Genomic DNA, 23,263 nt, shown 5'->3' on the forward strand with positions numbered 1-23,263 from the left:
GAGCAGCGGTAAGTGGGACAACAATGATTAATGAGTGAAGACATTTAAAAGACAGACAGAGTGCAGTGTCAACATGTCCCTGTAAGGGGGAGACAGAAAGATGTTAAGTTCAGGAAACCCTTGCTAACAAAAGATAGTCAAACTTCTTCAGTGAAAAAAAGGAAAGGTATATCACATATTTTAAACTGGTATCGAATGCATACTTTGAGGTATACAGGAGAGAGCAAGAAATGAATTAGGAGGGAACAAAGGGGTCATGAAATGAACTCAACATGAAATAAGACTGGAAACTATAGACCAGTCAGCCTTACATCAATGTTAAGGGAATTGTTGGAGAAGATTCTGAAGGGCAGGATTTATGTTCACTTGTAAAGACAGAGATTGATTAGGAGAAGTCAGCATGACTTTGTGCAGGGAAGATCATGGCTTACCAGTCTGATTCTGATTCTTGAGCAGGTAATAAAGAAAACTGAAGAAGCCAATGCAGTAGCCATGTTTTGTATGGACCTCATAAAGGCTTTTGACAAGATCCTACATGATAAGGCTGGTTCAAAAAGTTAAGGTGTATTGGTTCTGAAGATTATTGACAGACTGCATATGAGGTAGAGGTTTGTGATGGATGGGTGTTTTTCTGACCAGAATTGTACAAGTGAAGCATAAAGATAGCATACTGGTTAGTGCGGCGCTATTATAGCTTGGGGTGTCGGAGTTCAGAGTTCAATACCTCTGTCCTCTGTTAGCAGGTTTGTACGTTCCTTCCTCTGTGTGTGTGTGTGTGGATTTCCTCTGGGTGCTCTGGTTTCCACTCACAATCCAAAGACATACTGGTTGGTAGGTTAATTGGTCATTGTAAATTGTCCTGTGATTATGCCATGCTTAAATCAATGGGCCAATCGGCAGCACCAAGGGCCAGAAGGGCCTATTTTGTGCTGTATCTTTAAATAAATAGAACAAAATAAATAAACGTGGTGTACCACAGGGATTAATGCTAACATCTTTACTATTTCTAATATATATATAATCACCTGGGTTTGAGTGTCTGTGGTCTGAATAGAAATTTTTTAGACAACACAAAAAAAATGGTGGCGTCACAGAAAGCAAAAGTTGTTAAGGATACAGTGAGGCATGTGCAAGATTACAATCTGTGGCAGAATTGACAGAGTGCTGCATTGCCAGAATTGTTGTCTTTCAGAGAAACAGTAAAATGGAACTCCTTTCTTAAACTGAATTAAAATATTCCATAATAGTCAACACAGAAGGATCTGGGAATATAGATCCATAACTCATTGAAAGTGATGCCACAGGTAGATAGGGTCATAAAGAAAGCTTTTGGCATATTGGCCTTCATAAATTAAATGTTACGTTGAACTTGCATAACCTGCTAGTGATCCCTATTTTGGAGTACTGTCTGCAGTTTTGGTCACCTACTGTGCCTACAGGAAAGATATCAGTAAGATTGAAAGAGTTCACAGAAAATTTACAAGGATGTTGCCAGGACTTGAGGACCTGAGTTATGGGGAAAGGTTGAATAGGTTCAGACTTTACTCCTGAGAGTGTAGAAGAATGAGGGGAGATTTGAAAGAGGGATACAAAAGTATGAGGGGTATAACAAGGGTAAATTAAAGCAGGCTTTTTCCAGAGTTGAGTGAGACTAGAACTCGAGGTCATGGGTTAAGGGTGAAAGATTTAATATTTAAGGGGAACATGAGGGGGAAATGTCTTCACTCAGAGGGTGGTGAGAGTGTGGAAGTGGTAGATATGGGTTTGATTTCAACATTTAAGAAAAATTTGGATAGGGACATGGATGGGAAGGATATGGAGTGCTAAGATCTGGATACAGGTCGCTGTGTCTAGGCAGATTAATGGTTCAGAATAGATCAGATGGGCTGAATGCCTGTTAATGTGCTGTTGTGTTCTACGACTCTATGGCAGTAAAGGAGACTATGTGACCAGGATCAGATTGCTAAACAACAGAGTTCACAGTGCACCAACTGGATGCTGAATTTCTAACTTTGCAGCAGTGACTACAAGTCAAAAATTTTCATTCACTATAATATGATTTGAGTACCCAAAAAACAACATAAAAGATGCTATATAAGTGAAAGCATACCTTTCATTCTTTTTTACTTAATGTCCATGGAGTAAACTGACTGTTGGACACATTATTATGATCATTTATATCCTTGTCCAAAATTTGCAATACCAAAAGGAATTCTTATAACAGAGACACGCTGCACAATAGTACTGTAGGGGAAATATTTTATTTAGCAAATAAAATGGGTCTATAAGGACTGACTGTGCTTTTGTTTGTGATTAATTAGCTAAATTATAATGCATCAAAACAGCAGGATGCATTTGAGGACAAAACATGGTATTTGAGGTTAAACAGTATGAACTGGAAGACAGTGACAATAACTAAGAGCCCCTATAATGTGATGTCTTATACAATCTTTGGGGATAACACTTTCAAAGAGCTGCTGCTGGCAGGATGGGCTGAACGGAGTCCTTCTGTATTTTTATCTGACAGTTGAAGGGTTTCGGCCCGAAACGTCGTCACTACCTCCTCCCATAGATGCTGTCTGGCCTGCTGAGTTCTGCCAGCATTTTGAGTTTTCGTTTATTTCCAGCATCTGCAGATTCACTTGTGTTGCCTTTGATTTTCCTGTTCCTAAGCTTTCCCTAGAACACCACACACCTGAACTGTATTTGTGCTGGAAAGCAGCGAAGAAAGCTGGGATCTTATTATACACATCATAAGTCATTCAAGATACATAAAGGCCTGCAGCAGCTACAGGTGCAGATCCAGCTCCAGATTGCAAAGCCTCTATACATGATGAGAAGTTAACAAGAAGGACATTAGATCCCCTTTTTCCTTTCCGGAATTTAGTGCAGTGAGGAAAGGCAGCTATCTGAGCCATTAGCTAAGTGCATCAATCAGTAGAAGTGCATTTCAGATGCTACATCTTTTTATTGTAGTCAATGTTTAATTATATTTTGGGAACCTTAATTGGCTTAGTGGACAACACACATCTAGTCAAGAGAGCTTGATGTACTTTATAAAATTTGAAGTACTGTGTAGCTAACTGCCAAAAACATAGAATGACTCAGTCATATATAGCATTGAATCATTTTTTTTCTCTTTATATTAACAAATAATTTGTTGTTCCAACATAGCTAAAAATGTGAAGTTAGTTTAGCTCATTGATGGTATGCTCTGAATCAGTAAATTTATGTTAAAACTCAATTTACTATAGTACCAGAGGAAACTATAGTACTGAATTGTTAGAGGTGTTGATGTTATGATTTGCAACTCCAAAATGTAAAACCAATTAAAAGAAAATCATGGAGGTGGGAGATGTGTGTCTTAGTTTCGATTTGCTTATTGAGGCATGCACTTACAACGTGGTGACATGATGATGTACGCCACTCATGTACTTTCACATATAAACTGCAATGCATCATGTAAACAACAAAGAATACCTTATCAAATATTAAATATTAAATACACAAGAATCCTCCCTGCTTATCTATAAACTCCAGTTCAATATAAAATGCAACTCAACTCAAATATGTAACATATGTACAGTATATCTACTATAATATACAACAACTAAATACATATCCACAGTATAGAAAGCTTTATATTTTCCCAATCAGGTGTAAAGATTTAATCACTGTGGAGGATTTCTTACTCTTATGGGATAGGGTCTTTCCACACAAGGGAGGTGAGACTGCTGGCTATGAAACAGTTTAGGTTCTGGGGCCTCCTCCGTGGTGGTTGTAGGAGTTGACTCTGGGACTGCAGAACGTAGTTCTGACCACTCTGGACACCTTTCTTCTCTAACAATTGACTGCTCTCCTCCATTGATTGATGCGTCGTCTCTAGATGACATCCACTGTGCAGGAGAATGGTCCAGTTCTGTCCTTAATCTTTGCAAGTACCCACTTTTGATCACCTCTGTAGTCCCTCGCCAGGTCTGCTTGCCCAGGAGTGAAACATCAAACCTCCTTGTTTGATGAGCACTCAATCAGCTGTTCGATCTGCATACTCCTTAGACTGGGTTTGAGGAGATTCAAGTGTAAGCACAAGAAGCAACCCAGGAACAGTATAACAGGTGAGTTTCTGGGTGTGGAGTGTGCTGCATTCTGCTGTGCAAGGAGGAAATTGGTGAGCTTCTGATTCAGTGTTAGTGTAGTGTGCTCCATTGACATTGATCACATTGTGTTCCTCAGACTCTAGATAAACCTTTCTGCCAAGCCGTTTGTAACTGGGTGGTACGGGGCAGATCTAATATGTCTTATTCCATTCATTTCAGGAATGACTGAAACTGTTTTGCAACATACTGTGGTCCATTGTCACTACGTGTTCTGGAACTCCATTCCCTGAGAAGAGGCTTCTCAACATATCATTATTGCGCAAGGCTGTAGTGGAGGCTATTGGGAACAATTCTGGTCATTTTGTAGCTGCATCCACTACTACCGAGAAATTTGTGCCGGTGAATGATCCGGCAAAATCCATATGGATCCTCTGTTATTGCAGGCCATTTCCAGGGATGGAAAGGTGCTGCTCTTGCCATCTTCTGGATGTATTGTCATCCTGAACAGTGCACGGCAAGCTGCTCAATCTGCTAATCTCTCCCTGGCCATCAGACAAAGCTTCAAGCCGATGCTTTCATTTTGACCAGGCCTAGATGACAGGCAAGTAGCTCCTCCATCACTTTACTCTCAGGCTGGATGGTACAACAGTTCTCAAACCCCACATAAGGTAACCTCTGTCAAGGGCAAATCATCCCAGTGCTGGTAAAAATGGGGGAACTGCATATTCCAACCATTTCAGGTGGCCATGTAGACCTGAGACAGTGTGGAGTCTTTTCTGGCTTCTCTTTGGATCATCTGTGCCGTAATAGGGAGACTTTACATTTGCATTAGTGATAATACAACAAGGTCAGTGTCCTCCTTTGTAATTTTTTCAGTTACTTCCTTTTCTGAGGGTAAACAGGATAATCCAGCAGCATTACCATGATTGGCTGTCCTCTTGAGTTCAATATTGTGATTGTGTCCTCCAAGAAACAGAGTCCATCTCTGCATTCATGCTGCTGCTGTTAGTGGAACACCCTTCTGCGGACTGAAAGTGGACACCAGTAGTTGATGATCAGCACTGAGGTTAAACTCTCTCCCATACAAATACTAGTTGAAATACTTCACACCCCAAGCCAGACTCGAGGCCTCTCTGTCAATCTGTGCAGAATTTTTCTCTACAGCAGTAAAGGAACATAATGCAAAGGCTATGGAGCATTCACTTCCATCATTCATAACATGTGATATTACTGCATCTGTACCATAAAGCAAAACATCACAGACATGTCCACTTGACAATGTGGATCATAATGTGTGAGTACTGTGTCTGATGTCACTATTTCCTTTTCTTTTTTTTTGGAAAACCACCTCACACTGCTTTGTCAATTGCCATTTCTTCCCAATCTGTAGTAGTAAGTTCAAGGACTGGAGCACAGTAGCCAGGTTTGGCAGGAACTTGTTACAGTACTTGACAAATCCTGAAAAGGACTGTAACTGTGATATGTTCCTTGGGCTTGAGTCATTCATCACTGCTTGCATTTTCTCAGCTCACTTGGTCAGCTTGGTTTTAAAAATTCACACTTGTTACATAGTACTCTGAGCCCGTAATCTTCTAACCTTTTTAATACTGCACAGTCTTGAGATTTTGGAGATGTTCCTTGTCATCCTCACCAGTAACAATGATCTCATCCAGGTAAAACTGAGTGCCTGGGCCCTGGTCCACAGCTTTCTGCCAGAGTGCAGCTGTAGATGCTACTCCAAAAATAAGGTTATTATAGCGATAAAGCCCTTTGTGAGTTATGGTGAGAAACACTTTGGACTTTTTTTCCATCTCCATCTGTAGGTAGGCCTCAGCCAAGTCACTTTACTGAAGTGTTCCCTCCAGAAAAGTTTGCAAGGATATCCACTAACCTGGGCCGAGGATACTGATCTACCTTCAGTGCTGAGTTGATGGTCAGCTAAAAATCACCACAGATCCTGACAGACATTCTTTTTTGCTGCTAGAACTGCTGGCATTGCCCATGGGCTTCACTCAACCTTGGAAAATGTTCCTTCATGTAATATCACTCACTGGCTACTTTATTGTTGATGGTATAAGAAACCAGATGGGCTTTGTAAACCTTGGGTATGGCATTTTTATTTAATATTATTTTACCCTTGATACAGTTGAGTTTTCCAATGCCATCCTTGAACACTGTTGTGGCATTATCCAGTACCTTTCTTAGTTTGCTTTCAGTTACCTCTACTGCAGAGGGTGTGGCGTGAAACTGGTAGATGGATGTCCAATCAAGGTGTAGTTATCTCAGCCAATCACAGTCCCACAATGCTGGCTGGCCCTCCTGTTTTTACCACAGACAAATCCAATGTGGCTCGTTCATCGTTGTATTTCACTATTATGAGGAGTTATCTTTTCTCCAATATAAATTCTTAGTTGTATATCTGCAGGCTTCATTCTTCTATATCTTTGAAATGCCATTCAAACTCATGTTGTGGAATAACTGAAACAGCTGAGCCTCTGTCCAATTCCATTGTAATGAACATTTTAATGCAAATTACTGCCCTTCTTAAAACTGCAACTGATTTTTTTTTAGCTTTTTCCTTTTCCTGTGTAGTTCATTTATTTTTGTCTGCCTAACATGCTCTTTATTTTGTGTTCTATATTGTTGAACTTTCTGTAAGTTTCGTCTTTAAACCTGCATTGGTCTGCTGTATGTGAGCCCTTTGCACCATTTTTTCGACCAGGGAAGCCTCTGTCTAGATCCTGCAATTTTGTTCATGTTCACTTTCATTCCTGACTGCAACTCGATGGCATCTCTGCCTAAAGCATGCTGCAATCAACAATGGTTTTGGTTCTTAATGTTCCTTAATACTTTAATGATATCAGCAAAGCTCATTTTGGTTGGTTTGGTTAAAGTGGTGAAACTTCTAAGCAAACTGTATGTTTTTCCACCTATTACATTCAGCAAAACTGGCACTCATTTCTCATTGGGTATTTTATTTGCTTCTAAATACTGCTTGATTCACTCAGTGTACATCAGCCAGTTATCTTTTGTGCAATTGAACACATCAATCTTTCCAATGTAGCCAGCCATTTCAGCTCTTTCTAATAATTTAAGATTATTATCAACTAATACTCACTGTTTATGAATCAGTGAATTTGTCCATTTTCTGCCATTTTTTAAACTTGAATGTCTTTCTCCTCTTGCAAAGAAAAATTTGTGCTGCAATACTTTTAAAGAAATTCGAATGTCTTACTGCACCGTTTTAAAAATGCAATCATTTCACTGCACTTCAACAGGAAGGTAGTTGTCTTGGTTTCTTATTCCTGCTACTTAATAGTAACGATGATGGAGAAAAATTCTCAGTCATCAAAGCTGAGCTGATACTTGTTAACTTGTGTCATAAATGCACCTTATTATTTGTTAATTTACTAGTGGTAATAGTACTTTAGGTTAGGTGTGTGAGTTATAGCACTGTGTTGTATACCTTAGTCCAGAGGATTATTGTTTCATCTGGTGGTACACATATGTATGGTTGAATAACAATAAACTGAACTTGTACTTGAATTTGAACTTAATACTGAAAATAGCAATGCTGATCAACATCTTCCTCAGAACTGTTTCCATTCTAATATAAAACAGAATCAGAATCAGGTTTATTATCAATGACATACTTCATGATTTTTGTTTTGTGGCAGCAGTACAATGCAAGACATAAAAATCACTATATGTTACACAAATAGAAAATAGTGCAAAACAGAAATGATGAGATCGAGTTCATGGGTTAGCGGTCAGTTGAGAAATCTGATAGCAGAGGGGAAGAAGCTATTTTGAAAATACTGCATGTGGTTCTTCACTGTCCTATACCTCCTCCCTGATGGTGATAACAAGAAGAGGTCATGTCCCAGAAGGTGAGGGTCCTTAATAGATGCTTCCTTGCTGAGGCACTGTTTCTTGTACATATCCTCAATAGTGGGATGGTTGTGCTCATGATGGAGCTGGCTGAATCTGAAATCTTCTGCAACTTTTGAATCCTGTGCATTGGAAACTCTATAACAGATGGTGTTACAACCAGTTAGAATGCTCTCCACCATATAGCTGTAGAACTTTGCAATAGTCTTTGATGACATACCAAATCTCTCAAACTCCTAATGAAGTGGCTGGATGTGCCTTCTGCATGATTGCAAAAATATATTGGGCCAAGGATAGATCCACCAAAACGTCGATGCCTAAGAACTTAAAGCTACTCACAATTTCCATCGTTGACCCCTCAAAGAAAATTCAGGTGTGTTCTCCTGACTTCCCCTTTCTGAAGTCCATAATTAATTCCTTTCTCTTGCTGATGTTGGGTTCAAGATTATTACTATGACACCACTCAACCAGCTGATTTAATTCACTTCTGTATGTCTGATCGTCACCTTCGGAGATTCTGTCAACAACAGTGGTATCAACTGCGAATTATAGATGGCATTTCAACTGTGCTTAGCCACAGTCATGAGCAAAGAGAGAATAGAGTAGTGTGCTAAACATACATCCTTGAGGTGCACATGTGTTGATTGTTAACAAGGAGATGTTATTACTGATTCACACTGACTGTAGTCTCCCGAAAAGGAAATCAAAGATCTAGTTGCAGACGGAGGTACAGAGGCCTAGATATTTAAATAGTACTGGGGGATGATAGTGTAGGACACCAGCTGTAATTGATAAACAGCATCCTGATGTTTGCTGAGCAGAGACAATGAGATTGCATTCACTGCAAACCTGTTGTGGTGGTAGGAAGATTATAGTGGGATTAATTCCAGCAATGACCAACCTCTGAAAGCACTTCATCTCAATAGATGTGAGTGCTACCAGTCAATAATCATTGAGGCAGCTCACATTGGTCTTCTTCCTGCCCTTTCAATGTAGATGGGAACCTCCAGCTACAGTAGGAAGAGGTTAAAGATGTCCTTGAACACTCCAGTCAGTTAGATGGCACAGATTTATTTTTAGTACCCTGCCAGATACACGATCAGGGCCTGATGTCTCAAGGGTTCACGCTCTTGAAGGATGTTCAGATGTTGGTCTCTGGGACAAATACTGTGGGCATTTGCACAGATGTAGTTTTATTCTAACTTTCAAAGCATGCATAAAGGCGTTGAGTTCATCATAGAGGAAAGCATCACTCCCAATTATGCTGTTTGATTTTGCCTCATAGGAAGCAACGGCATGCAAACTGCTACAGCTGTTTTGCATCTGATTGTGTCTTTACTTTCACATGAAATTGCCTTTTCTTTCTCATGATAGCCTTCCACAGATTGTACCTGGACTTCTTATAGAGTTCTGATTCATCAGTCTTGAATTCCACAGAGCTACACTACAGCAGACTATGAATCTGCAGGTTCATCCAGGGTTTCTGGTTCGGGAGTACTTGGTATGTACTGAAAGGTGCACACTCATTGATGCAGTCAGTGGGTGCCGTGCCCCACCTTGCTCTGCTTAGTTGTACACTTACAATTTTACTTGCTAGAAGAACAAGAACAAACCCACACGTGCACTTTAACAGCCTTTGGGGACAAGTTCTTTGTTTAACTCTGTCTTAATAATAATAGAGGTTGCATATCGTGATTTTTTGGACCAACCTGCTATTAATTAAATAACACGAATTGTGCATGTTGATGACATGATTATGTGTGCAACATGAAATGGTGAAATGACTGACATTAGGGTGTAAAATGTCAGGATGTAATGTTCCAAATGCATGATGGAAGAGACTTCATGAAGAAACACAAGTAAATACAGAAAAACATTGCCAAATTTGCTTTTTTTCTCTATTTGTACATAAAAAAAGGATTTTCTCTAAATTCCTTTACCAATGCTGTGTGTGGTTATCTCCCACTGATGAGTACCATTTTTCTCCTAGTTGTACAAACCCCATTTCCAGAAAAGTTGGGATGTTTTCCAAAATGCAATAAAAACAAAAATCTGTGATATGTTAATTCACGTGAACCTTTATTTAACTGACAAAAGTACAAAGAAAAGATTTTCAATAGTTTTACTGACCAACTTAATTGTATTTTGTAAATATACACTAATTTAGAATTTGATGGCTGCAATACACTCAACAAAAGTTGGGACAGAGGCATGTTTACCATTGTGTTACATCACCTTTCCTTTTAATAACACTTTTTAATCATTTTGGAACTGAGGATACTAATTGTAGTAGATTTGCAATTGGAAATTTTGTCCATTCTTGCTTGATATAAGACTTCAGCTGCTCAACAGTCCGTGGTCTCCGTTGTCTGATTCTCCTCTTCATGATGCGCCATACATTTTCAATAGGAGGTAGATCTGGACTGGCAGCAGGCCAATCAAGCACACGCACTCTGTGTCTACAAAACCACGCTGTTGTAGCCAGTGCAGAATGTGGTCTGGCATTGTCCTGCTGAAATAAGCATGGACGTCCCGGGAAGAGACGTCGCCTTGATGGCTACATATGTCTCTCTAAAATCCTAATATACGCCTCAGAGTCAATGGTACTTTCACATACATGCAACTCACCCATGCCGTGGGCACTGATGCACTCCCATACCATCACAGATGCTGGCTTTTGCACCTTTCGCTGATAACAATCAGGATGGTCGTTTTCATCTTTGGCACGGAGAACTCGACGCCCGTTTTTTCCAAAAACTAGCTGAAATGTGGATTCATCTGACCACAGCACACGGTTCCACAGTCTTTCGGTCCATCTGAGATAAGCTCGGGCCCAGAAAACTCACCGGCGTTTCTGCATAGAGTTGATGTATGGCTTTCTCCTTGCATAATACAGTTTTAAGTTGCATTTCTGGATGCAGCGACGGACTGTGTTAAGTGACAATGGTTTTCCGAAGTACTCCCGAGCCCAGGTGGTTATAATTGTCACAGTAGCATGACGGGTTCTTGGGCAGTGCCGCCTGAGGCTCGAAGATCACGCGCATTCAACAGTGGTTTCCGACCTTGCCCTTTACGCACTGAGATGTCTCTGAATTCTCTGAATCTTTTCACAATATTATGTAATGTAGATGTTGAAAGACCTAAATTCTCTGCAATCTTGCGTTGGGAAATGTTCCTTTTGAACTGACTAACAATTCTCTCATGAATTTTGTCACAAAGGGGTGAGCCACGACCCATCCTTGCTTGCAAAGACTGAGCCTTTGATGGACGCTACTTTTGTACCCAGTCATGATACCTCACCTGCTACCAATTAGCCTGCTTAATGTGCAGTCTTCCAAACCAGTGTTACTTGAATATTCTGTGCACTTTTCAATCTTATTTTAACTCTGTCCCAACTTTTGCTGAGTGTATTGCAGCCATCAAATTCTAAATTTGTGTATATTTACAAAATACAATTAAGTTGGTCAGTAAAACTATTGCAGATCTTTTCTTTGTACTTTTGTCAGTTATATAAAGGTTCACGTGAATTAACCTATCACAGATTTTTGTCTTTATTGCATTTTGGAAAATATCCCAACTTTTCTGGAAATGGGGTTTGTAGTTTGCTCAGCTCTGTGTTACATCATCTCATTCTTAGCTAAGGAGACATGCTACTTGTGTACCCAAGTCTTGGTCCATCTGGTTTGTGCAGGTCAAAGACCTTCAGCACCTTCCACACTGCCTAAAGACTAGAGCAACTTCAAAGAATTCTAGCAAGTACCAAACACTTGTAGAATGATAAATCAGGCAGTAACAATCTAAAAACTATTCCAAAATCAACATATTTACTATCAACTTTATCCTAGTAAAATATCCTAATATGTTTCATGTAAGTGTTCTCAAAAGAAAATGACACTGAACCAAATGAGATACTGGATGGAATGAATCAAAGAGGTACAATTTAGGGAGTGTCTTAAAGGAAGAAAGAGTGTTTGTGAAGCAGAGTACTTTTCAGGGGAATTCAAAGGTTTATGGCTTTGGCAGTTTAAAGCGCAGCTGCCAAATTTGCTCTGACTGAACTTGGAGATGATCACGAGATGAAACGTTGAGGGGCACAAGTATGTTTCTGGGAGAAAAGTGGGGTGAAGCTATAAAGGGATTTGGAAATGAGGAGGACAATATTTAAACCGATTTAATGTTTAATGAGACAATGATGACTGTTTCAGAACCAGACTGCCTGAGGCAGAGTCATGGAGTCATATAGCACAGAAACAGATCCTTCAGCCTGAATGGTTCATGCTGATCAAGATTCCTATTTAATCTAGTTCCATTTCCCCACATTTTCCCAATTGTGCTCTAAATCTTTTCTATCCATGCAGCTGTCCAGGTGGCTTTTGAATATTGCTAATACAACAAAGTGGTGTTTCAATAATGGTAGAACTCAGCATGTAGAGGAGATTAATATGTGGTTTCATGCATGTTTTGTGTCAAAATGACAAGTTTATGAAAAAAGGAGTCACTTTCAGATCATTGGAGAAGTTTGAGAGCTAGTGAATGGAGTAGGTCCACTGATGATATCTTCAATCAATGCGTCACCAATTTGTGATTGATCTAGACAATTGCATGTAAATGTCAACCTGAACATTCTATCCCTGTGGCTTCACCTATCAGTACTTAATTTTCATGTCCCCAAAGTCTATTTCAGCTGGAGGTCACTGCCACGGCCATTCTCTGTAGTGGAGCAGCCTGCAAGGAACAGCTAGGTTTCAGGGGATAGACCCCAAGATTCCAAGCCGGGCCAGCTTGATTGACTTTTAATGTTTCACTGCCACCACAGATCTTTTAAAGTACTTCTAAATGCACATGATAACAAAAAAATTCATAATGGCTGGATAAGATATAAATAATTTTAAAAGCTCTTAAAAAAGTTTAAGTTTTGAAATTAAGTAAAATAAATTAACATTGAGTAAAATAAATGACAAAAAAAATCATGTAGCTGCAATTACTTTTTCCACTTCATGTCAGTGACCCTATTCAAATGTACAGCCTGAAGCAGCGTATTAGGCCTCTGAACACAGTATTTGCTGCTCCATCTTTGGACTCACTGCTGAGTCTTATGATGTAAAGGGAAGTCGAGTGCACTGATATTTGATTTTCACCGTGGTCTTGACCAACGCAATACAAATCGAAATCAGGAACATGTTAACCTGAACATTGTAACTAGCAAATGGTTCTCCATGGAACCATCAGCAAGCAATCAGCACAATCCAGTTCATGTATTGTAAGGAAATTTCCACTATCGAAAAGGAAGTTAATAATTCCTTCATGTAGCCATGTGCAGGTGTTTTCCTGCTGAGGGGTCTGCCTGTACAGTCAATTGCGTGTGTGTACCAAGTTCTTCACCAGTATATCTCCAGCTGTAAATAGCCCCCTAGGTGTGCACATTTGTATGAGGCACCATTTAAAAACTAACTTTAGAGCCCCAAAAATATGCATAATACTCTGAATTTCTGTATCTAGCGCTTTTAAAAACAAATGAAAACTGTCAGATTTATATAGAAATTCAAAATGTAGACCAATATTAATTTGATCTTCAATTAACTACCTTAAAACAAAATTATTCCTTTAATTATATATGTAATCTTGATTAAAAACATATGCTGTTGGAGATCATTCTCAATTATAGTCCACAGCCTAATGATTAATGCTCCCCTGGGAAAAAAAATTCTTGCATTTTGCTTAAAATTTATTGTTTTAAAATATTTACCTAATTATATTTAATTCTCAAGCCTTTTACTCATTTTAAGATTCAATTTTCATTCCTTCTTCAATATTTTAATTTTAGTTCAGTTAAAAATTAGCTGCAAGGAACTTTAAAAGTTAACTTTGAAAGAAATGAAAATAACTCTTAAGTGAAAAAACATCCCCCAACACAGCTAAAGGGTATCATTAGCATTCAAAAAATGTTCTTTACTGTATATATTCCCAGGATAACTACCTTGCTTCCCCAGATATATCAGCAGAAATGAATCTCAATTACTATTAGGAATTTTTGTTTGTTTGGATAAGAATTGCACTTCTTAAATAGATAACACTGTAACAGCATCAAAGAGTAGTCAGCTGATGTAGAGAGAAATTGAATCTCCAGATTTGCTCTTTGCTAATCTTTTAAAACAGGATCAGACAGGAGAGTTTTTGGCTCCTGACCTTTGCACTTTGAATTCCAGGTTTGCTTTGTGGGGATTTCCATGTCTCAAAATCAGGACCTTTGTTCTAAGTTTTGTTTGGATAACTGGAGAATTTTCAGCATTATCAAAACCTCTGGTTTTAACTTAATGTCAAATCATTATTTTTAAACATTTTGTTTTAAAATGAGATTTTTTGTTCTAAATTCTACATTCTAATAAAATCAAATCAAGTTTAATTATCATTCAAACCATTCACACAGCTGAACCAGACAGCGTTCCTCTGGGGCCAAGGTGCAAAACATTCAAAATAGTAAGCAAACATTCAAAATATTGAGCAAAGAAGCATATCCCCTCAAAAAATATATATAGTCCAGGACCCTGAGCAACAATATACAGCAATCGATGGTATAGTGTGCTGGCAGTGCACAGATGCACGCAATTCAGCCTGTTATATCAACTTTGGATTGTAAAGGAACAGCGGATGTTTGCTAAGCTATAAACACTAAAGTGCAAAAATAAAGTACAAAGTCTGTCAAAGAACCCTTGTGAAGTATAGGTGTTTCCTGTAAGTAGTCGCATATAATCAAGCAGATCTTCACTCCTTTTAAGTGATATTGACTGGATGATAACAATTTAAAAATAGAAAATACAATCTCTTGTTCTATTAAAACCAAAGATATAGTCACTGCCAAATTCAGGATTGCAAAACAGTCACTACAGAAAACAATCAGACATTTGAAGCAACACACACAAAATGCTGTAGAGGCTCAGCAGGCCAGGCAGCAACTACGGAAAAGTGCTGTTGACGTTTCAGGACGAGACGTTTCGAGCAGGACTGAAGGGTCTCGGCCCGAAACATCAACTGTTTACTCTTTTCCATAGGTGCTGCCTGGCCTGCTGAGTTCCTCCAGCATTTTGTGCATGTTGCTTGGATTTCCAACACCTGCAGATTTTCCCTTGCCAGAGACATATGAAGTATTAGCAAAGAAAAAACTATCTATCAATGCTAGAAGATTGATTTTAAAACAGAAAATATTAGAAATACTCTCCATGTCAGGAAGCATTTGTAAAAAGAGAAACTGATGTAGTGTATGTTAGTTTACCATGAAGTTACTGTCCAGAACTTCAAAATCAGACTAGCTAATTCATAGTGGACTATTTGACCATTTTCTTACCTCCAAGGTTGGCTATTTGGCTATTCTAATGACTTCCAAGTATCTCTCAGCTTCAATCCTGTACTGACTTCAGGTCACCTCATGCTCTGCTCCCAAAATTCCACAATGTCTCAATTCTTTATCATCTTGCATTCACAATCTAAAATTGCTAAGAAAATGAGAAGCAGATGTTGGGTGATGAGGAATTGGATCAGGCCCCACCATAGTATTTTAAGAAGTGAGGAAAGGAACACGTGTTTGTTGATAACATTGTAATAAAGAATGCAGAATAGAAGTATTGATGAGGAGGGATATTTGCATCCTTTCTCATTTTAATTTCTTTGAACTTCCTTAAAGCTTATTCATCTTCATGTTATGACAGAGAAAGTTATTGACCTGAAAGGTTCATCCTACCTTTCCCCTTTCAGAAATAATGCCAGCCTTGCTTCATACAGTGACTTGTAAGAGTATTCAGGCCCCAATCCTTTGTTCACGTAAATGAGTATTACAGCTAAGGATTTTGATCAACTTAACTGAGAATGTTTTTTTATCATGAATAACATGCACCTTTTTTCACAATAGAGCCCTAAAAACAGGGAAAATTCTAAAGCAAGATAAACTAAGTATTCAAAAGCTGAAATGTCAGCAGTTCAAAAGTATTCATCCCCTTTTGTTCAGTACTTAGTTGAACCACCTCTCACAGCTATTACAGACAGTAGACTCTTCAAATAAATCTCCGTTAGCTTTACACATTGCGATGGCACAAGATTTGTCCATTCCTCTTGTAAAATTGCTCAAGCTGTGCCTGGTTGGTTGGGAAGCAGCAGTGGACAGCAATCCAGAGTCTTGCCAAAGATGTTCGATTGGGTTATGGTCAGGACTCTGACTGGGCTACTCAAGAATGTCAATTTTCTTCTTTTGAAGCCACTCCATGGCTCCTCTGGCAGGGTGCTTTGGGCCACTGTCCTGCTGAAAGTCAAACCTGCTCACTAGTTTAAGCTTTCTGTTAGAGGCTAGTAGGTTTTCATCCAGGATTTCTTTGTATTTAACAGCAATCATATACCCACCAAGCCTGACCAGATTTTCAGTCCCTGCTGCTGAAAGGCATCCCTATAGCATGATGCTACTTGAACCATAGGCGATGGTGTTACCTGGCTGATGCACAGTATTAGACTTACGCCACACGTAAGTCTAAAAAAAGCATATCCTGGCCACTAAAGACTTTGCAAAGCATCACTTAGAAAATACTGTAAGGATGTGGAAGAAGGTCTTATGGTCAGATGAGACTAAGCTGGAACTTTTTAGCCTCAACACTAAGCACGTATGGCGTAAATCTAATACTGCAAGATTCTACAAAGGATTGCAAGAGCTGTTGAGAAGATCATTGGGGTCTCTTTTCCACCCATCCAAAATATCTTAACCAGAAGCAGAGCCCTTAGCACTGCCAAGGATCCCTCCCATTGATCCCACAATCTCTTTGGCTCACTACCATCAGGCAGCAGGGACCATAGCATCATGACAAGGACTGTTAGGATGAGAACCAGGCCCTAAAACTACTGAACTCCCTGCCACTACCCAGGTGTCATCATGTATGAAGTGTCAGTAGGACTATACTGTTTACTTTTTAAACTTGTGTTGTAAATGCACCTTATGCTAAATGTCAATCTTCTTGAACATATTTTACTATTTGCAGTATATTTGTGGTGTTATTACTTTAAGCTGTGTGTAAATTATATATACTATGCTTTGCACCTAGGTCCAGAGGAACACTGCTTTGCTTGGTGCAGTACATGAATACAGCTGTATGACTAAACTTGAATTTGATTATGTAGCTCTTGCATATGTCTTAGTGATTCAGTGAAGCTTACTTCTTTACCTTCAGGTCATCATGCTTACTAACCTGAGATATCGGAATGCATCTGGACAAACAGGAGATTCTTGCTCAATCCACCACACATAAAGAGGGTATTGATTTGATGTCCTGCATTCTGCAGAGTTTCCAAAATGTGGCGGGTTCCTAGCTGGATAAAAGAAAATACAATGATCAATTTAAATACAGTGCTATCAAAACATTGCTCTTGCTGCCTGATTATCTCACTTTTACTGGGGCTGCTTGATGCCACAGTGGGCCAGATGGTGCCTTGATGTCAAATGTACTCATTCATCATTCACCTCATTGGGTCCATATGCGGACCATGAGTTGGTGAGGTCTGGTGCAATGCAATTGATTCCAAGTCAAAGTCAAAGTAAATTTATTATCAAAGTACATATACATTATGGTATGGTACCTTGAGATTAATTTTCTTGCAGACATTTACAGGAAAATAAAGAAATACAGTATGAAAAAATACATAACCAAAGAATGGCAAACAACCAATGTGAAAAAGTCAAACTGTGCAAATAAAAAATAAAAAATTTCTAAGAACATGTTTTAGGTTTTGGACAGTTCAGAGTTGTGCTGAGTGAAGTTATAAATTCTGATTCAGGAGCCTGATGATTGCAGAGTTGTAGCCATTCCTGAACCTTGTGCTGTGGGATCTAAGGCTCTTGTACCTCCTGAGCAAATGTAGTAGCAAGATGGTCATAGATGATACCAGCTTGATTGGATTTATCCTGGTCACTATGAACCGAACAAACCTGGGCAATTTTCCATAATGTTCCGTAGATGTCAGTGCTATAAGTTGACTGGAATAGCTTGGCTAGAGGTCACAGAAAGTTCTGGAGTGCAGGTCTTTAGTACTACAGCTGGAATTAAATAGGTTCTGTGGACTTTTTTTTACACGTGAATTCTCAGCCCTTTTATTGGTGTCATATAGAACATACTGAATTGGCTTTAGACAGATCTATGAAGGTGGGGACCTATTCAGCAATTAAAGTTGAATAAGGTTGTGAATGTTTCATATCACAGAAAGGATGGTAAGATAAACTGGGAGGACAGTCAGATTATTTTGTGCAAAAACTGTAAGCTTCCATTGAGGTGAATTAATTTGATATGCTGGACAAGGTATTACTCAGGTAAGACTTTGGTATAAAAGCATGTTCTTAATTTTCCACCAATAGACAATTTGTAATGAATGAATTGAGCAAGTCTAAATGTAATTAAATTGTTATGTATTGTTATGCATTGTTAACACATTTCCACTTCAAAAACATTGTGCATATTTTCTCTACATGTGTAAATGTGGGTGAGACAACTAAAAAAATGTTTCACATTTGCTTGTAGCGCACTCTATCTGGTATACAATTTATTGTTCTGCTTTCTAAAGCCCTGTTCACTTTCTCCAAATCAGAGATATTTAACATGAAAAATGAAAATATTTAGGAGCATAATACATGGTTGCTAATTAAATAAAAACTTAAATACACTGTAAAAGAATGAAAACTATTCAAAAAGCTAACCTAAACCTTTCAAATGAAGGCTGGTGACCTGTTAAGAAAAGAGCAACAATCGTAGACCATTCTGCCCCTCATACCTGCATGCCCTTCAATAAGATCTTGATTCATCTTCTGCCTCAATGCCACATTTCTGTACAAATCCCATATCTCTTGTTTCCCTCATTATTTAAAAATCTATAATTTTCTGTTCTGAATATACTAAGTGACTGAATCTCCACAGACCTCATGTGTAGTGACTTTCCAAGATTCACTATTTTCTATGAAGACATTTCTTTCTCAGCTCAGCTCTCGTTATTTTCAGGCTATAGCCCCTAATACTAGACAACCAAGTAATGAGAAACATCACTCCTGCACCCATCCTGTCAGGCCGCATTAGAATTTTATCTCTTTCACTGAGAAATGCCAGCAGTGGCTGACATGAGATCGTAGACCAGATATGAAATGTGTCCAAGTGGAGCCACTTTATACTTTTAGTCCAGATAAAAGGTCTTGTCCCAAAATACAGATGTCTATTTTCCTCTATGGAAGCTGTGTTCTTCCAGGAATTTTGTTTTTTTTAAAAAAAGAAGTATGTCCAGCTCCTCAGCTCAGCAACTAATGGAATCCCTGTGAACTCAGAGGGAAGAGCAAGGATTCAGATGCATGTGCTCTTGACCTGCACTGCATTCGCCACATCCACAGTCTATCTCTATGTTATTGCTGGCTAGACTGCAGCACATTCTGACTCACTGCAAGCAACGGGTCTGCATGAGTCTCAGAAATAAGGGGTTAAAAGTCACAGTTTACAGGTGGAAACTCCACACTTTAGCTTATTTAGTTTTAGTTTAATATTTTTGAAAAATATAAATGCAAAAACCCTAGGTTTTTGGTCCAAGTACCATTGATATGCCATTGTTAAATGGACAATGTCAGAATCCACACTGATGAGACCAGGATGGTGTAATAATTATAAATAGTATTAGTGAAGGAAGTTAGAATTCTAATAATTTTAAGAAAAATCAATCTTTAATTAGTCTTATCTCGAATTACCAATTAGGCATAAACTACTATTGAAGTTCAACAAGCATAATTTAGTGCAAACATAATTTAGAACTGATACCAGGAAATTCTTCCCAAAGGATTCATCAATAAATCCAGAGTGGTGGCATTAATATTTTGGAATCATCCAAGGAGCAATGTCTGTTTCCATGTACTGAACTAGGACCAATAAAATTTCTCATTTTTAGTTACCTTGTGATCTAAATGGGCATAAAGCTTTTGTAATCTGACTTTCCGGCATTGTTAATTGCTCCAAGATATGGATGTGTGCTACAAAATAAGTATTTTAAAATTACTTATGCTGCCAAATTTCTTCAGGTTTTTAAACTACAGTGATGAAGTGCAAGTTAGAAGTAAAGATGTCCCATAAAGATAAATCTGGCAGAAACTTCCTAGCAGGCATTTGGTGAATTTAGGTATCCGTGGTCTGATTTTTGGCAATTAATTCTGTTACTCTATGATCACTATTAAAAAATGAAGATAATAATAAGAAAACGTCATTACTCAGTGGAAGTTTACACAGTATTCAAAATATAGAATAATGTAAAACCTTACTGCTATTGCTTGAATTGTTGCTAAGTATAGTTTAGCAAGATCATCAATACTGTTGGACAGTGCTAATCCGGTTATCTGTTGATGAAAGAGAGAAATGCCACTTAGTTCAAAAGTACAATTGCTACCTTTTAAAATTCATTTTGGGTTAATTAGGAAACAATGATCTTAAAAAAGGCCTCATGGGGGGCATTACTACTCCTTAATAATCAACATGAAATTAACAGCAAAAGCTTACGACTGGAAAAGCTTGGGTGGAAAGGTTAGAAGTTGAATACTGCATTCAATATAAAGTAAAATTCTGATCATCTTGCATTCTCAACATTCTTGTGATGCTAGACCAGCAGATTCTCTGGACAATTGATTATTGACCCATTAATATCTCAACACACTTTTTATATTGATTCATAGGTGATAAGAGTTATGCAGCACAAAAATAGCTGACCAATTATTGACACTGTTATGATCCCAGCCCCCTCCTTTGTGAGACTCGCCAGAGCCCTAGTGAAGGGGGGGTCAATGACCCAAGAGAAGAGAGAGATACATGCGGTGTCCCTCGTTTCACGGCGAGGCAAAAGCTGGCGACTGTGGTCATTGTCTTGTGGAGACACCTTTGTGAATTGGGAACTGTACTACGTGTATACCCTCAGGGCAACGTGGGTGGAGAGATGGAGAGAGATTGCATCATCCCAACCTGATTGACATCTGAGACCCTGTGAGTTCAGATAAAAGAGGGGTTGTAAAGACGGCCCCCCAGACGCACCAGAAGACACGCTAGAAATCCTGCGACAGCGTTTAATAGCGACAGCCGGTGGTGGGGTTCGTGTGCGCCTTTTCCTTGCCTGGGATTGGCGACCTCACCACGAAAGAACGGCTTAGCTACAGGAGAGGCCACAAGTGAGCGTCCATTCCCCAACGAGACTCCGACGAATTGAACTCCTAAAGGTTGGAAAAAACCCGCCGGGTAACTGTTTCATTCAATCTCTATCTCTCTCTCTCTAACAAAGTGCACCAACATGACACCACGAAAGACGGCAGCTGGTGGAACTGCAGTGACCGCAAGAGACTTTCAGATATACAGCGGACAATATATACATTACCCCTAGACAACGACAGAGCTTATTTCTGATTGATTATTACTATACCTGCGCTTTAGATTGAGTATTGACGACGTATGTTATCTAAATGTTTGTATTAACCTTACTTTTGTGCCCCTTTATTATAAAAACGTTTAAAAATGGTACCATCAGACTTCAGCGGACCTCTCTATCTTTGCTGGTAAGTGATCCAGTTACGGGATACGCAACAACACTAACCTTGTTTTTCTGTGTTGGGCCCATATCCCTCGAAATGTTGTAACTGGACTCACCTCTACCAGTTCCTCTGGCGGTTCATTCTGTACACCCCCATCACTGATGTGAAAAACTCGCCCTCAGGTCCTTTTCAAAATTTTCCCCTTTCATATTAAATCTATGCCCTCTACTTTTAAACCCCTCTACCATCTTTCCTAGCTATGTCCTTCATAATCTTAATACCTCTGTAAGATCAGCTCTTAATCTCGTTCCCTCCAGGGAAAACCATCCCGTCCTATCCAAACTCTACTCTAACTTAAGTCTCCAGTCCGGGCGATATTCCTGTAAATCTTTCTTGTATATTCTCTAGTTTAATTACATCCTTCCTGAAGTACGGTGACCAGCACTGTGTGCAATACTCCATTCATCATCTCACCAATGTTTTGTACAACAGTAACATGACATCCCCACCTCTCATACTCAGTGCTCCAACAGAAGAAGGGAAACATATGAACACAAGACATAGGAGCAGAATTAGGCCATTTGATCCAACAAGTTTGCTCTGCTATTTGATCGTGGCTGATTTATTTTTCCTATCAACACTCTCTTGCCTTCTTCTGTAACCTTTGATACCCTTATTCATCAAGAACCTATCAACCTCCATTTTAAATATACCCAATCATTTGGCCTCCACAGCAACCCGTGGTAATGAATTTTACAAATTCACCATCCTCTGGTCTCAAGAAGTTCCTCCACATCTGGGTTCAAAACGGATGTCTCTCTATTCTGAGTCTGTGACCCCAGGTCCTAGACTCTCGTAATATTGGAAACATCCTCTCCATGTTCACGTAATGCAGGCTTCAATGAGATCCACCCTCATTATTCTAAACTCCAGCAAGTACATGCCAGAGCCATCAAATGCTCTTCAAACATTAACCCTTGCATTCCTAGGATAATTCTTGTAAACCTTTTCTGTAACCTCTCCAATACCAGTACATTTGTTCTTAGATATGGGGCCCAAAATTGCACACCATATACCATATATGATCTGAGTAATGCCTGATACAGTCTTAGAATTACATTCTTGTTTTGATATTCTAGACCTCTTGAAACGAATGCTAACATTGCATTTGATTTCTTTAATACTAACTCAACCTTTAAGGAATCCTGCACCAGTAATACCAGTGGCATGTGCACCTCTGATTTCTGAATTCACTCTCCTTTTAGAAAGCAATTATGCTTCTATTCCTTCGACCAAAGTGCATGACCATATATTTCCCTACATTGTGTTCCATCTGTCACTTCTTTGCCCATTTTTCTAATCTGTCCAAGTCCTTCTGCAGATTCTCTGCTTCTTCAACACACCTGCCCCTCCAACTTTTCCTGTATCATCCACTAACCTGGCCATAAAGCTATGAATTCTATCATTAACAAACAATATGAAAAATAGCTGACCCAACATTGACCCCTGCAGAACACCACTAGTCATCAGCAGCCAACCAGAAAATGCCTCCTTTATTCCCACTCTTTACCTTCTACCAGTCAATTTTCTATCCATGTTAGTACCTTCACTATAATACTATGGGTTCCTATCTTGTTTAGCAGCCTAATGTGCAGTGCCTTGTCAAAGGCTTTCTGAAAATCCAGATAAATAACATCCACTGCCCCTCCTGTGT

General features: G+C 39.0%; 1 protein-coding gene across 6 annotated transcripts in view; it reads right to left on the reverse strand.

Moving 5' to 3' along the window:
- Positions 1–23,263, reverse strand: part of fggy (FGGY carbohydrate kinase domain containing) — a 311,433-nt gene that overhangs the window by 75,615 nt on the left and 212,555 nt on the right. For 5 of the 6 annotated variants that reach the window (XR_012101045.1, XM_073063082.1, XM_073063081.1 and 2 more), the window contains 2 exons: positions 20,299–20,373; positions 17,210–17,330 (listed from right to left, as the gene is read on the reverse strand). Coding sequence is in view for 5 of the 6 variants with exons in the window: in XM_073063082.1 (XP_072919183.1) it covers positions 17,210–17,330; positions 20,299–20,373 (196 nt within the window). In the remaining variant the exon portion in view is untranslated. Of the gene's footprint in view, positions 1–17,204; positions 17,331–20,298; positions 20,374–23,263 lie in introns of those variants that run through there. The other variant, XM_073063085.1, reaches the window with a different exon arrangement.

This window comes from Hemitrygon akajei, chromosome 12, assembly GCF_048418815.1.
Source record: "Hemitrygon akajei chromosome 12, sHemAka1.3, whole genome shotgun sequence".
Taxonomy (NCBI): Eukaryota; Metazoa; Chordata; class Chondrichthyes; order Myliobatiformes; family Dasyatidae; genus Hemitrygon; species Hemitrygon akajei.